General features: G+C 43.6%; 1 protein-coding gene across 1 annotated transcript in view; it reads left to right on the top strand.

Annotated features, from left to right (window-relative positions):
- myo6a (myosin VIa) overlaps positions 1-14,994 on the top strand; it is a 135,665-nt gene that overhangs the window by 69,728 nt on the left and 50,943 nt on the right. The window contains exons 13-18 of the mRNA XM_037750206.1: positions 224-381; positions 582-673; positions 3,454-3,526; positions 7,610-7,737; positions 9,434-9,529; positions 10,515-10,685. Coding sequence (XP_037606134.1) covers positions 224-381; positions 582-673; positions 3,454-3,526; positions 7,610-7,737; positions 9,434-9,529; positions 10,515-10,685 — 718 coding nt within the window. The remainder of the gene's footprint in view (positions 1-223; positions 382-581; positions 674-3,453; positions 3,527-7,609; positions 7,738-9,433; positions 9,530-10,514; positions 10,686-14,994) is intronic.

The following is a 14,994-nucleotide window of genomic DNA, read 5'->3' on the forward strand; positions in this document are numbered from 1 at the left end:
GGGAGTAGTACTCTTTTGGTATCAGTACCACTTTAAGGGTGTTATTATGGCGTTAACTATGATAGTCCTAATATATACTGTATGTATATGTGTGTTCTTTCAAATATACACAAACACACTCAAAAGATGTATTTCACACAGAAACACTCCTTATGTCCTCTTCTGTAAACCATCAGTACATCATTGTGACCCTTTTGCTTTTTACTCCTCTGTGTGTATCCAGGGTGCCGCTCAAAGTGGAGCAGGCCAACAACGCTCGGGACGCCCTGGCGAAGGCCGTGTACAGCCACCTGTTCGACCACGTGGTGACCCGGGCCAACCAGTGCTTCCCCTTCGACTCCTCCGCCAACTTCATCGGCGTCCTGGACATCGCTGGCTTTGGTTAGTATCCGGTATCCACCAGAACGTCTTAGCATTTGAAAAGTGAAAGCTAGAGATGTCCTGATCTTTTCTTTTCTCTTTTATTAGCAGAAGGCTTATATAAATGTATTTGTAAAACATATTGTACTGACATCTAAAGAGCGTCTATACTGTGCATGATTTCCTTTAACTGTGACTCTGCTGCTGTTTCTGTTCTGCAGAGTACTTTGAACACAACAGCTTCGAGCAGTTCTGCATCAACTACTGTAACGAGAAACTGCAGCAGTTCTTCAACGAGCGCATACTGAAAGAGGTGAGACCCGTCGTTCACAAAATCAACCTCCTCAGATCCATCATCAGCCGGCACTCACAAACACCGGCAGCTCAAAGCAAACATCTCGGAGAGACTCAGGACTTTGATTTATACCGTTGTTATAAGTGCTTTTCTCACTGTAAACACTTATTTTCTAAGAATAGGTGTCATTTCTCCAAAATTGTGGGTGTCTCATTTCTGAATAAGTATTGATTTTCCAAAGTTCAGACACCTCACAACATAACATCTAAACTTTGATCACTTTTAAAGGAGGGTTTCATTCTATTTCCCTTATGAAAGTATGCGTTGTGATGATTATGGTTTAGATTCCATCCTATGAATGTGTTTCTCTTAATAAAATACCAAATGCAGGAAGTTTTATGTTGCTTTCAGTAAACTTTTGTCTCATATTCGGATTAAACGGACATCTTCAGCACCCAAACAACCATTAGCATGAAATCCGAAGTTGTCCGTGTCTACAATGTTCCAAAACACCACATCTCTATTTTGGAAAATAATGATGCTCGACATATCATTTTTTTGTAACTCAGGGTCTTCACATAACGAACTAGAAGGCACTCGAGTGCTTAAACCTCCGCCAACGCTGAGCAGTCCTCGGCCTTATAATGGTTTTACTGCTGTTTGGAGTGTTTGTTACAAAATAAACTGTGAAAGAAACTATATAGAAAATATAATCAGCCAATCATTAAAGTCATAACTGTTTGAACTTTGTTTGAACTTCTTAACCCTCTGGGACCCACAATAGACCCGTTTTTGTCTATTTGTTTAGGTAGCAGGTCAGCAGTAGATGTCACATAGAAGTGGTGTACATCATCTGAAAGCTGGAACCTGAAGATTAATTTGAGATGCAGCTCAGCACTGTGTGTCAAGTTGTTCTAGTCATTAATCAAGGCTTAGAACATTATGATAGAAGTATATGATGGTCATCCCCATGCTCTATCATGTCTAATAAGTTGTTCTAGTTTGATCCATCCATCCTCTGAATGCTCTAGGTCTCTAGTTTGATCCATCCATCCTCTGAATGCTCTAGGTCTCTAGTTTGAACCATCCATCCTCTGAATGCTCTAGGTCTCTAGTTTGATCCATCCATCCTCTGAATGCTCTAGGTCTCTAGTCTGATCCATCCATCCTCTGAATGCTATAGGTCTCTAGTCTGATCCATCCATCCTCTGAATGCTCTAGGTCTCTAGTTTGATCCATCCATCCTCTGAATGCTCTAGGTCTCTAGTTTGATCCATCCATCCTCTGAATGCTCTAGGTCTCTAGTTTGAACCATCCATCCTCTGAATGCTCTAGGTCTCTAGTTTGATCCATCCATCCTCTGAATGCTCTAGGTCTCTAGTTTGATCCATCCATCCTCTGAATGCTCTAGGTCTCTAGTTTGATCCATCCATCCTCTGAATGCTCTAGGTTTCTAGTTTGATCCATCCATCCTCTGAATGCTCTAGGTCTCTAGTTTGATCCATCCATCCTCTGAATGCTCTAGGTGTCTAGTTTGATCCATCCATCCGCTGAATGCTCTAGGTCTCTAGTTTGATGCATCCATCCTCTGAATGCTCTAGGTCTCTAGTTTGATGCATCCATCCTCTGAATGCTCTAGGTCTCTAGTTTGATCCATCCATCCTCTGAATGCTCTAGGTCTCTAGTTTGATCCATCCATCCTCTGAATGCTCTAGGTCTCTGGTTTGAACCATCCATCCTCTGAATGCTCTAGGTCTCTAGTTTGATCCATCCATCCTCTGAATGCTCTAGGTCTCTAGTTTGATCCATCCATCCTCTGAATGCTCTAGGTTTCTAGTTTGATCCATCCATCCTCTGAATGCTCTAGGTCTCTAGTTTGATCCATCCATCCTCTGAATGCTCTAGGTGTCTAGTTTGATCCATCCATCCTCTGAATGCTCTAGGTCTCTAGTTTGATGCATCCATCCTCTGAATGCTCTAGGTCTCTAGTTTGATCCATCCATCCTCTGAATGCTCTAGGTCTCTAGTTTGTGGCTGTAAAGTTTCATGAAGCTATGATTATCCTAGAGGTCACCACAGGTCATTTTATAAAAGGAGAGTCTCAGCTTTATAGTGACACACAATTTATGTAATCTCAAGACTGTTTAGGGACCCCAGTATGCAGAAATATTCAAATATACCATTTTAGAATAGGCAAAAATAACTAAATAATAATAATGTGATTATCATAAAGTGGGCATGTCTGTAAAGGGGAGACTCGTGGGTACCCATAGAACCCATTTTCATTCACATATCTGGAGGTAAGAGGTCAAGGGACCATTTTGAAAACGGCCATGACGGGTTTTCCTCGCCAAAATTTAGCCCAAATTTGCATCGTTATTTTACCTCCTTCATGACATGGTTGGTAGCAATGGATTCCTTAGGTTTTTATAATTTGAAAAGAAAAATGAAGCATCATTAAAACTTAAATGATATTTTGTTTGACTTTCATTTCTTGTTATGATGACAATCGTTTCCCCCCGCACCCCCCAAAACGCCTCATTTACATTCTTGGGGATGTTGGTGCCCAAACATCTGTTAGCAGCATGAAAGACGCCACCTTTAAGATGCTCATTCTGTATGAAGGTGTAATAGCAGAAAGCCCGGTCTAAGTGCCATTTTGTTAGAGAGCCAGAATGCCCTCCAGGCGGAACCACCGAGTCGTCGGCCTCCTCCTCCTCATTAGACGAACGCCGGCGTGTACACGCTGCGAATATGGTTATGGATTCTCATTAGAAAATCTCTCGTTTGCATTCCAGGAGCAAGAGCTGTACCAGAGGGAGGGGCTCGGAGTCAACGAGGTTCACTATGTCGACAATCAGGACTGCATCGGTATGAAGACGCCACTCATCATTCTGCACTCATTATTGTGTTTCTGCATTCAGAGCAGCTCCAGTTGCTCGTCCTCCATGTTTCTGCTGTGGAGTGTTGTTTTTCTTATTGCAAAGGTGTTGAATATTAATTTTTGTATAACTGATATTTTCACCCTCATGTAGAAGATAAAAAGAAGCTGGGTATCTCTGACCAAACAAACAACGTATTTTAGATGTTTCAGGTCACACAGGTAGAGTCAAACATCCAGATGATGCTTTAATGTCTGTAGAATATATCAGAACGGTGAATTCATCAGCTCTCTGCAGTCAGTGACGACACATCTGCTCTAAAGTAACTGGTGAGACATTCATACAGTCGACGAGGGACATTCTCTTCTTGGTTTTACTTGAATTAAACATCTGCAGTGTGTCATGCATTATGAAACAGTTCTACCTGTAGCATGGAGGGATTTAACTTGGGACTTGACTTGGGACATGTAGGTCTTGACTCTGGACTTGACTTGGGACTTTCCTATCTTGCTTTGGATCTTGTAGTTCTTAGCTTGACATGACTCGCAACTTCTCTGTCTTTGTTTGGGACTCGAAGGTCTTACATTGGAACTTGACTTGCAACTTTCGTGTCTTGACTTGGGACATTGACTTGGACTTTTCTTTCTTGACTTTGAACTTGTAGTTCGTAACTTGGGACTTGACTTGGACTTTTCCGTCTTGACTTGGGACTTCTAGGTCCTAACTTGGGACTTGATTTGGACTTTTATGTCTTGACTTGGGACTTGTAGTTTTTAACTTGGGACTTGATGTGGTCTTTCCTGTCTTGACTTGGGACTTGTAGTATTTGTTTTGGGACTTGACTTAGAGTCTTCTGTCTTGACTTGGGACTTGGAGTTTTTAACTTGGGACTTGACTTGGTCTTTTTCTGTCTTGACTTAGAACTTGTCATTTTAAACTTGGGAACTGACTTTTGTGTCTTGACTTTGGTCTTGTAGGTCGTAACTTGGGACTTGACATGGGACTTGTTTGCCTTGACTCTGCACTTGACGTGGCACTTTCCTGTCTTATTTTGGGACTTGGAATTTTCTTTACTTCCAACTTGGGCCTTGTGGTACTTAACTTGGGACATGACTTGAAACTTTTCTGTCTTTAATTGGGACTTGTTGGTATAAGACTTGAAGTTCTTGACTTGGGACATGACTTTTTCTTGACTTTGGACTTGTTGGTGTTGACTTGTGACTTGATGTTGGACTTGAAAGTCCTACCTTGGAGCTCAACTTTCAACTTTTTTGTCTTGACTTAGACATTTCTGTTTTGACTTTGGACTTGTAGGTTGTAACTTGGGACTTGACATGGGACTTGTTTACCTTGACTCTGGACTTGACGCGGGACTTTTAGATCTAGATCTAGAACTTGTGATTTGACTTGCGACTTCCCTGTCTTGTTTTGGGTCTTGTAGTTCTTAACTTGGGACATGACTTTTTCTTTAATTGGGACTTGTTGGTCTTGGCTTGAGATTTGACCTTAGACTTTCCTATCTTGTTATGGGACTTGTTGGTGTTGACTTGTGACTTGATGTGGGACTTGAAGGCCTTACCTTGGCACCTGACTTTAAACTGTTCTTTGTGTTAACTTAGTACTTGAGTCGGGGCTTTCCTGTGTTGACGGAACTTGTAGGTCTTAACTTTCCTGTCTTGACTTGGGACTTGTTGATGTTAACTTGGGACTAGGCTAGACTTGGGACTTGAATCTGGACTTCATAGCCAAGACTTGAGATTTTGTGTAACCTCTTCTTCTGCATTGCGTACATTGCCGTATGTATCACTTTATCTCTCATAGTCTCAGATAAAGCGTTCTCAAGTCTCTGCTTGAGGTTTTATAAGATTGTTGCAGGTGTTTCTGCTTTTGTAGTATTCATGTTTTTAATGTTCTCGTTCAGGAGTTGTGCGCTTTAATCTTCTTTAGCTTTACAAAAGCTGAAGTTATGTTTGCGAACCCCAGGCGGCAGAATCCTGCTCATTATTGGCCTTAATGTGCTGCTGGCTCCGAGCCATCGTTTTTTTAGCGAGATCTGCCTCTCCACAGTTTGACCTCGGAGCCTCGGCGCCGTTTTCACGGACAGTCAAAGTGATGAAGCCCCATAGCAACTGAACTCCTGTCCTGACTGAAAAGCGTCTTCATGAACGGGGAGGCAGATGGATGTGAGGTTATTTTAGAGGTGAAGGAGGTTAATTATGCATTTTGCTGAAGTCCATCTCTGTGAAACAGCATCAATATGAGATGGTTAACTAAGGCGGAGACAGCTAGAGGCAGGCGGCGGTCCGGGCCAACGCAGGCTGTTTACAGTGAGCTATGCTCATCGGCTCCAAACTGTAGATTACCGTTACGTATCGTGTTTGTTTGGGCTCCTGTTGTAGAGCGGCGGCTACTCCGTCCACACAAACACAAGAGAGAGAACATAAAAATCACACTTGATGTTGCAGAAAATTAAATGTGTGCAGACAGGAGATACATGACTGCATGCAAGACGAAGTAGAGATTAAAACAAAGATTAAAACCTAATGGAAAATCTCTGGGACTTCAGTCTAAGATGGCAATCTATCTGCTAACATTTCATTCATTCTGGCAGCTTTGTTCCCGGCTGTGCTCGTGTTGTTTCTTGTGGTAGATGGATGAAGGGATGGATGAAAGGATGAGGGGATGTCTCCGGGGGGGGGGGGGGGGTTTCAGTAGAGAGTGTGGAGCCTCCTCTGGCCTCGGTTAGTTGGATGAAGTGAGTTTGTGAGTGGGAGTCGGTATCAAACAGCTCCTCTGTGTTCATGTCAACTCATGTCAGGAAACATGACTCCTCTCTTCCATAACTTCCTCCTCGTCAGTGCTGCTCTCCTGTACTGTGCTTCTGTTTTACACGGTTTGACACCTCTCCAGGCATCTTGTCAGGTTCACCGTGGCATCGACCTTCTTACGAGTTGTTTGTGGTACTGTTGGTGACGTACACTGGATAGATCGGGCTTCTTCTCTGAAAAGTTATATATGGAATATACTGTACTGCGACCAGAGAGAAGTTAGAAAACAATATAATAGTAGGTCCATAAAAGCTCTTCAAGTCTTGGGGTTTGATTTGGGACTTTTCTGTCTTGACTTTCGGACTTGTTGGTGTTGACTTGTGACTTCACGTAGGACTTGAAGGTCTTACCTTGGATCTTGGCTTTCAACTGTCCTGTCTTGACCTCTTAGTCGACTAAGATTTCTTTTGTCGACTAAGATTTCTTTAGTCGATTAGTCGACTAATCGGTCGTTTTCATCTTAGTCGACTAAGACTTCTTTAGTTGATTAGTCATTTTTTTTGCATGCTGACTGAGTTATTTCTAAGAAACGTCTGAGCACATCTCTGGTAAACAACCAGAATTAAATCGGTGTTTTTGTGTGATTCTTTGTGGAGAAACTCAGTTTTACAGATCTGTCGATTAAATCAACTAATCGATTAGTCGACAAAATCGGGACTTGACTTGGGGCTTCCCTATCTTGACGTGGGACTTGATTTGCAACTTGTAGGTATTGAACTGGAACATGACGTGGGACTTGTAGATCTTGACTTGGGAGTTGAAGCTGGACTTCGTGGCCAAGGCTTGAGATTTACTTCCCAGTTTGTATTACTCCTGCTTCTGTATTGCACACATAGCTGTCTGAACTTGGGACTTGACTCTTGCACATTTTAGTTAGTTTCCTTAAAGATGAATTAACAGGGTCATAGAGTTTTTATACCAGAAATGCTGGACTTTGAAATGACTTTTTCTGAAATCATAAACCACTTTTTGCACCTTCCAAGTGTAATATACTGTACTGATATTATAATAATAATAATAATAATCACAATTAGCTCCTGCATCACCTTCTGAGTCAGATCAGGTCAAGGAGAAACTGTTATGATCTCCACGTCTCTTCCCATTCGAATTAACTTTAATGGGATTTTTGAATCGTCTCCATCACCCCTCCTTAATTTAATTGGTCTTGTTGCCCGGTTGGCCTCAGGTGATCCGAAGCGTTGATCGGTGCAGCTTTTCTCATGCTTCTCGTGCTTTCTCCACAGACCTGGTGGAGGCGAAGATGGTCGGCATCCTGGACATCCTGGACGAAGAGAACCGACTACCTCAACCCAGCGACCAGCACTTTACCGACACCGTTCACAACAAACACAAGGGCCACTTCCGCCTCACCGTGAGTGACTCTTCAAAGTTCACAAGAGAAGTTAGAGACAGACTAGATTTTGGCACCCTAAACTAATTTAACTCCTCCTGAGAGAGAGAGAGAGAGAGAGAGAGAGAGAGACTGCAGGCATTACAAACAACAGATCAGCTTACAAAGAAAAATAGCATTGTTAAAATGTTTACAGTTTATATTCTCCTGAGAAGACACTAGAGTTGAACATCAATAAAAGATGAGGCAGAAAAGGACAGTTCTCTCTGTTATATTATAACGATGCAAAGACAACACTATTTTTTTCAAATTGAATTGTTAAATGTGACCATTGTAATGGAAAACACAATAACTCATTTGCACAGACATTTAAAATACATCTAAACGTGTGTATTTATACAGGATGCCTCATTCCATAGACCTTATATTAACTTTTCATTCATGTTCAGTATCCTACATCACATTTGGCGTAGAGTTATCTTTTCTGTCTGACACGTATAAATAGTTCCTTAGAATTGTTGTGTGCCGAATAAACTTATTTCATTCTCTCAATTTAGTAATAAGATCCTCAAATTATGTATTTATTTCCATCTAAATACTAAATAATATCCTTCAATAACTTAGCTGCTTCTCCCTGCTTTCAGTCTTTGTGCTAAGCTTTGGCTGTCGCCATCTTTGTTTTTGACCGTCGCCATGTTGGTTTTTGGCCGTCGCCATCTTGGTTTTTGGACATCGCCATCTCCATCACCATCTTGGTTTTTGGACATCGCCATCTTGGTTTTTGGTCGTCGCCATCTCCATCGCCATCTTGGTTTTTGGCCGTCACCATCTTGGTTTTTGGCCGGCGCCATCTTGGTTTTTGGACATCGCCATCTCCATCTTGGTTTTTGGCCATCTCCATCTTGGTTTTTGGCCATCACCATCTTGGTTTTTGGACGTCGCCATCTTGGTTTTTGGATGTCGCCATCTCCATCGCCATCTTGGTTTTTGGCCATCACCATCTTGGTTTTTGGACGTCGCCATCTTGGTTTTTGGACGTCGCCATCTCCATCGCCATCTTGGTTTTTGGCCGTCACCATCTTGGTTTTTGGACATCGCCATCTCCATCTTGGTTTTTGGCCATCTCCATCTTGGTTTTTGGCCATCACCATCTTGGTTTTTGGACGTCGCCATCTTGGTTTTTGGACGTCGCCATCTCCATCGCCATCTTGGTTTTTGGCCATCACCATCTTGGTTTTTGGATGTCGCCATCTCCATCGCCATCTTGGTTTTTGGCCGTCACCATCTTGGTTTTTGGCCATCGCCATCTTGGTTTCAGCCGTCGCCATCTTGGTTTTTGGCCGTCACCATCTTTGTTTTTAGTTCATACAGTTTCTATCCCCGTATTTTTCCTATAAAAGTAACAATACATTCTCTCCATGTTGTTTTATTGGACAAGTTTTTAATCTATAAAACAAATGTTCCAGAAGGTGGATTAGGTTTTATAATCAGGGACGTCTCACATTCAGGCCGATGTTCAGCCTCAGAGTGACGCCGTGTAGCTGACAGTCAAATTACTGAACACCGACTCCTAATCTTCATTTCCAGCCCAGAGTGATTGACAGGGCCGGGAATTAGCACGTCATCGTAAATGAGAAATATGATGCAGGAAGTCTGCTGAGTCTAAGTGTTTTCTTGTGTGTGTGATTGACTCTGTGTGTGTGTGTGTGTCCCTCAGGTACCCAGGAAGTCTAAGCTGACCGTCCACAGGAACGTGAGGGATGATGAAGGATTTATTATCAGACACTTTGCAGGAGCCGTGTGCTACGAGACGGTGCGTCCGCAAAACACACACACAGCCATCTTTGAAATTAATGTCACACGGAATTATTTATTTATTTTTCTTCGACCGCCGGACGTTAGAAAACACTCCTGACCAACGGAAGAGACCATCCACCAGATAGTACAGTTTAGATTAACCCCAAAATCAGATGGAAACCCTGTTGTCTCATATAAACGAGACTGCATGTTTTATATATCTTGTATATGCTGATATGCTTCACCTGTACAGTGAGCAGAGGTAGTAGGGTTTTTAAATTGGTGAGGCTGAAACAGAGGCCTTCAAGTGAGCCGTATAGTGCCTGGTTCAGACTACACAATGTTTTTGTGGGTTATGATGGTCGCTATGTCAGATTAGGCGACTGAGAGTCATAAATTCTTGTCGTGACTTGTGTGCGAGACATAACAGACTAGACGTCGGTCCCCGGCCAATCATCGCTGGTCGTCTTTCACGACTGATGTCCTCAGGAAAGAAGCGTGACGCTAACGGCAGTAGCTTCCTCACCAGGTTGTTGAAGTGCCTCTGCTATTTCACGCCAGCTTTTTTTTCTTTCTTCACCCTGTCGTGGTCGTCTCTCGAGGAAAGGCGGGGATGTTGTTGCCATGACGTTAGCTCCACAAATCTTTCCTCTGTTTCACGATTCCACCTCACAGCAACATCGTTCCTCTTTCGCTTCGTCATCGTTTATTGTTGTGAGATCACGGCGATGACGGAACACGGCGTGGGAAAAAAATAATCAAATATGCTAGACTTTCTGTCGGGACGTTGTGCCATGATACTATGACACACTACACGAGATAAAATGATCGATTGTCACGCACGAAATTCATTGTCCTTTCCCGATCCGAGCCGACACACTAGGACGGCCGTGTCGGGTTGTAATCGGGCTGATATTGTGAAGTCTGAACCGGCCATAAGACATCCCCGGCGTTTGTAAACATGTTCCTAAGTCTGCTTGAAAAAATGTCTCTCTCTTCAGACCAAGTTTGTGGAGAAGAACAACGACGCCCTGCACATGTCTCTGGAGTGTCTGGTCAGCGAGTCCAAGGACCGCTTCGTCCGCGAACTCTTCGAGAACTCCAACAACAGCAAAGACATGAAGCAGAAGGCGGGAAAACTCAGCTTCATCAGCGTCGGCAACAAGTTCAGGGTGAGTTTTAATGTGTTTACCTGAAACTAGAAAATACATGGAGTGCACATGACACGGTAGACCAGTAACTCCCGTGTTCTGAGAGGTAAAATTACTGTTTTTGTAAATGGAGTCTGGTGGCTTTGAAGAGAGAGCATCGATAACAGATTCTAACGGCTTCTAAACTGATATCAATTCTATAAATTCACAGCTCTACATTTCTTTGCTCCTGTGCTGGTACTCCTGTCTGTTTCTACTAAATCCCGTTTACTGTAGGTAACACACTGACTATGGAGAAGTAGCTCATACAACCAAACTCTCCCTTTAAGTTGTTCTCCTGGGACCTTTGTTAAGGTGAACCCTGACAGCTTCATCCTGACCATTAGAACCAGCGTGTCAGATCTATATCCTGAACGAAGGTCAGAACCAGGCCCGCATGTAAAAGATGCTGCGCGAAGCGTTTCTAAGCCTCCATAAATCATTGATCCTTGATCAGTTGGTGTCATCAGGACACTTCTGGCACGAGTACGTTCAGTAGATCTCTCACTGCAGAATGCAGATTTTATGTCCTGTAGTTTAGTTTTGGTCCCTTGAGTTTTGTTTTTCTTGCATATTTGCACAATTAAAAATAGATGAGACGACATTCTGGTATGTTTTCACAGATCGTACATTTTGAACTACCAATAAGGTATTAAATTAAGTTAACGAAGCTGAGCGGTATTGCGATGAGATGAGATCTGAAGGTCTGAAGCACTTCCTTTAATTAAAGCCTTTAATAAGGTTAATTAATGTTTTGACAGACAGAACTATCCCTTTAAAGATGGGGAGTCTAAAAATCTAACCAAATTCATATCCTTATCAAAAACAACTATGATGAATACTGATATCGGTATTAGACTCAGAACTCCAGAAATCGTCTGTAACTTCCTCTCAGAGGAACACAAAGAGTGTCTCCGTCGGTACAGAAGGTGAACTCCTCTCTGTGAAATGTTCCAGAGTACATTCAGACATCAGACAACAGAGAGCAGCTTCTTCTTCTTCTTCTTTGTTGTTACGGAGCTTTCTTCTACCTCCACTGTGACTCATCCAGCTCAGCATCTCACCTTGATATGTGCTCTAATGTGTCACCTGACCAACGGCGAAAAAAACAAAAACCCACAGCGCTCGGCTCCACTCGATCATGTCTCCTGAAAACAGAGGGGGAAAGAAGCCCTTAACCCGAGGGAGTGATGGCCGGCGGTGTTATCAGAGAGCAGCGTGGTGGACAGTACAGGCAGCGGGGGGGATGTTTGATGGTATTCACAGGAACACTGAGGGCTTTGAAGCACACACATATTTGATCCTTCTCATGCGTACGGAGACGTGATTTATATGTGCGATACGTCGCTGAGACTGTACAGACGCTGTCCATCACCGAGGTGTTAGATCCTGCACTTTGAAGTCAGTCAATCTTCCATTTATATAAACACTGCATTGGGTTTTAATCCAGGGAGAGGGTTCTCAACTATGTCCTTAAGGTTATTGTTTGTTATGTATATTAGACTGTAAGTAGGAGAGACATGTAGGGGAAGAGAAGGAGGAAGAAATGTGAGGAGGAGGAGGGTATATAGTGGTATCTTACACCCGGCGCAAAGCGGCACACAGCACAACTGTCATTGCTCGTTTCAGACCGACGCAGTTCTCATTTTCACGCCCAGCGCCCACGTTGTGTAAGTACCAAATATACTTGTGCCCATCTGTGCACCCATGGGCGTGTTGGTCTTAAAATGAAGTGTGGTCAGGCACTTTGTTGGCGCGTTGCTATCTGGAGGCAGCAGAAGGCGACTGACCAACAACAACCTGGTCTAAAGTCTGGTGCAGCATTTTCCTGCTATTTAAAGGCTCCATTATTCAGATAGTAAGATGAGTCTACAGGCAGGTTCACAACACGCGTTCACGCGCTCCTCCTCTTCAGTTAAAAACAGTGTCGGCGAGAGAACAATGTTTTTATTTATGTTCAGGAAAACACTAAATTCAGGCGTCAGATGACAATTCAGAATATAATAAATATAATAACGTAAGGCTCTCAGGCGTTCTGTATTGATCAACCTGCTGCGCTCTCAGTGTGACCACCTTGACCAGAGAGATCACGGTGGTCACGCGCCTCTGTGGCGTCTCCTCCCATCATCCCTCTGTGTGTGCAAGTTTGCGGGCCCTCTCCCTCTAAACGGCGCCGTTTTGAGGTTGATGGATCCGCGCGTTACGCACCTCCTCTCCGCCAGTACTCAGCTGTACGCCAGTGCGTTAAGGATTTCTCTCTCTCAATACATGTTTATCATATTTAGCCTAGTGCTATTATCTTATAATTCCCTTTTCACCCCCGTGCCAACTGCACCGGTTAAATAGGTTATCGGGTCATTTGATCGGGAGACGGCGAAGGCAGACGGTCCACCGGCACTTTCACTTCACGCACGATCAGATCCGTTTCCTCAGCAGAAAACCGCTCGCTTCTCCAATTTTAAGAATCCGCCTTTTATATAGCAATGCGCCAACGTGCAGGCGCACCTGTCTTCTAAAGGGAATGTGAGATGACACTCTGATTGGTTTACTTCCTGTTACGCCCAAAACACACCTGTGATTAATGAAGAGACTAAATACGACCCCTCTGCACCGTGCGCCTCACTTTGCGCTCAGATTTTGCGCCGTTTAACTAGCAAAAGTGGAGTTGGACTCTTGCAATGCCCTTTATCGTAGATCATAATAATCAAGCCAGAAGTTCATTAATAAACAGACTGAAACTGAAACTGATGCCAAACAACAAACAAACACTCAGTTCAAATCTTTAAATGTGTGTCTGTTTTAGAAAGTCACCTGAAAGCATCCTGCTGTTATTGTGGAGGATTGCAGCGTGGAGCCGGTCTCAGCCGGTCTCAGGGGGGATTTGGAGCGGAGTAGATTGAGTTCTTATTACCTGTGAGCTCTGTTACCTGTAGTGTTTTCCTAAAGCCTCATCATCCCGCCGGCTCTGGCCTCCGGGTCGCCTCTCTCTCTATCCCGGCTCTGATTAAAGGTCAATAGGTGTAGAGGAGGATCCGCGGGGGGAAAATGAGCAGCGATAAATCTGAGTTGCTGGTCGAGGTGACGGGAAGAGGCTGCGGCGACGGAGACGAATCGCGAGGCGTGGTGGAGGGACATGTAGGTTTTCATTATAACCAGACAACGTAGCTTCGTCCCAATAACGGGGACTGAAGACATCAGAACAAGTGTGTCCTATTCCAAAGGCTCATCCAGACACGACTCATAAATAACCTTCTTTAGCCTGAATGTGGATCCTGTTCCTAGCTGAGCACCGCGGGGTCCATTCTGATCCTCAACAGGTCACACTGTCTGTCGTTAATCTGCAGCACATGAGCAGGACGGATGAAAACACCACTCGCCAACCTTGACACCTTAAATATAGGAAGGATTTCAGAACCAAAGTCGGGGGTCTGAACGTCCTCCACCAGAAAGATTTGAGCTTCAGAGACTTTGTCTCCTGCCTTCTGGTGACTTTTAAAGAGTGAAAATAATAAGTACACACCAACAACATGTTTTAATTTGACCTTTAATTCTCAGGAAAGAATAGAGAATAATTCGTCCCCCCCCGGCGTGAACTTGTATGAATCTCTGGTATAAACTAATATTCATCAGTTTTTATTCATTGTTATACCGCAGCGATAACGTAGTTGTCCGTCCGTCCTCGTTTCCGGAACAGAACTTGGAAATAATTTAATTTAGGAACTTCAAATTTGGTATGATGGTGACAGTGTGGTCTAGTTGTGCCTTTTGGGGGTTAGAAGTCCAGGGTGCCCTAAATGTTTTGATAATAACAAGCTAGATTGTGCTCAATAGACTAATTCTATTAGTTCCTAAAGGGTTAAACCTTTGGCCCTTTGACGACGGCACACTGCGCTCTGAAACACATTATTTCCAACGGCTGGTGCTGCGCCACAATGGCATTTTGCCACGTCAAGCAAAGCCCAACTTTGGGCGCTGTGTGCTGCACGCTGCGGCGAGCGCAGCTCAAACATGAGTCACAAGCATAGACTGTTCTCTTCTGCCGGGAAACGACAGTGTGTGTAGCTCTATTGTCGTCCGGGTGGGAACGGTAGAGCCTTTAGATGCTGCACCGTTCCAGAAACAGGTGGAGATAAGGAAAAGGAGAAAGAAAAAAGTGTGAAAATTTACCATAAATCGGAAGAAATGAGGGAGAATTGTGACGCCGGGAGGAAATTTGCAAAATTGCAAGTTCTCGAAGCCAAACCGCCTCTGTCTGCTCTTTGATTGGACGTTACTGTTGTTAGAACATCAA

Source organism: Sebastes umbrosus, chromosome 18, assembly GCF_015220745.1.
Source record: "Sebastes umbrosus isolate fSebUmb1 chromosome 18, fSebUmb1.pri, whole genome shotgun sequence".
NCBI classification, from domain to species: Eukaryota; Metazoa; Chordata; class Actinopteri; order Perciformes; family Sebastidae; genus Sebastes; species Sebastes umbrosus.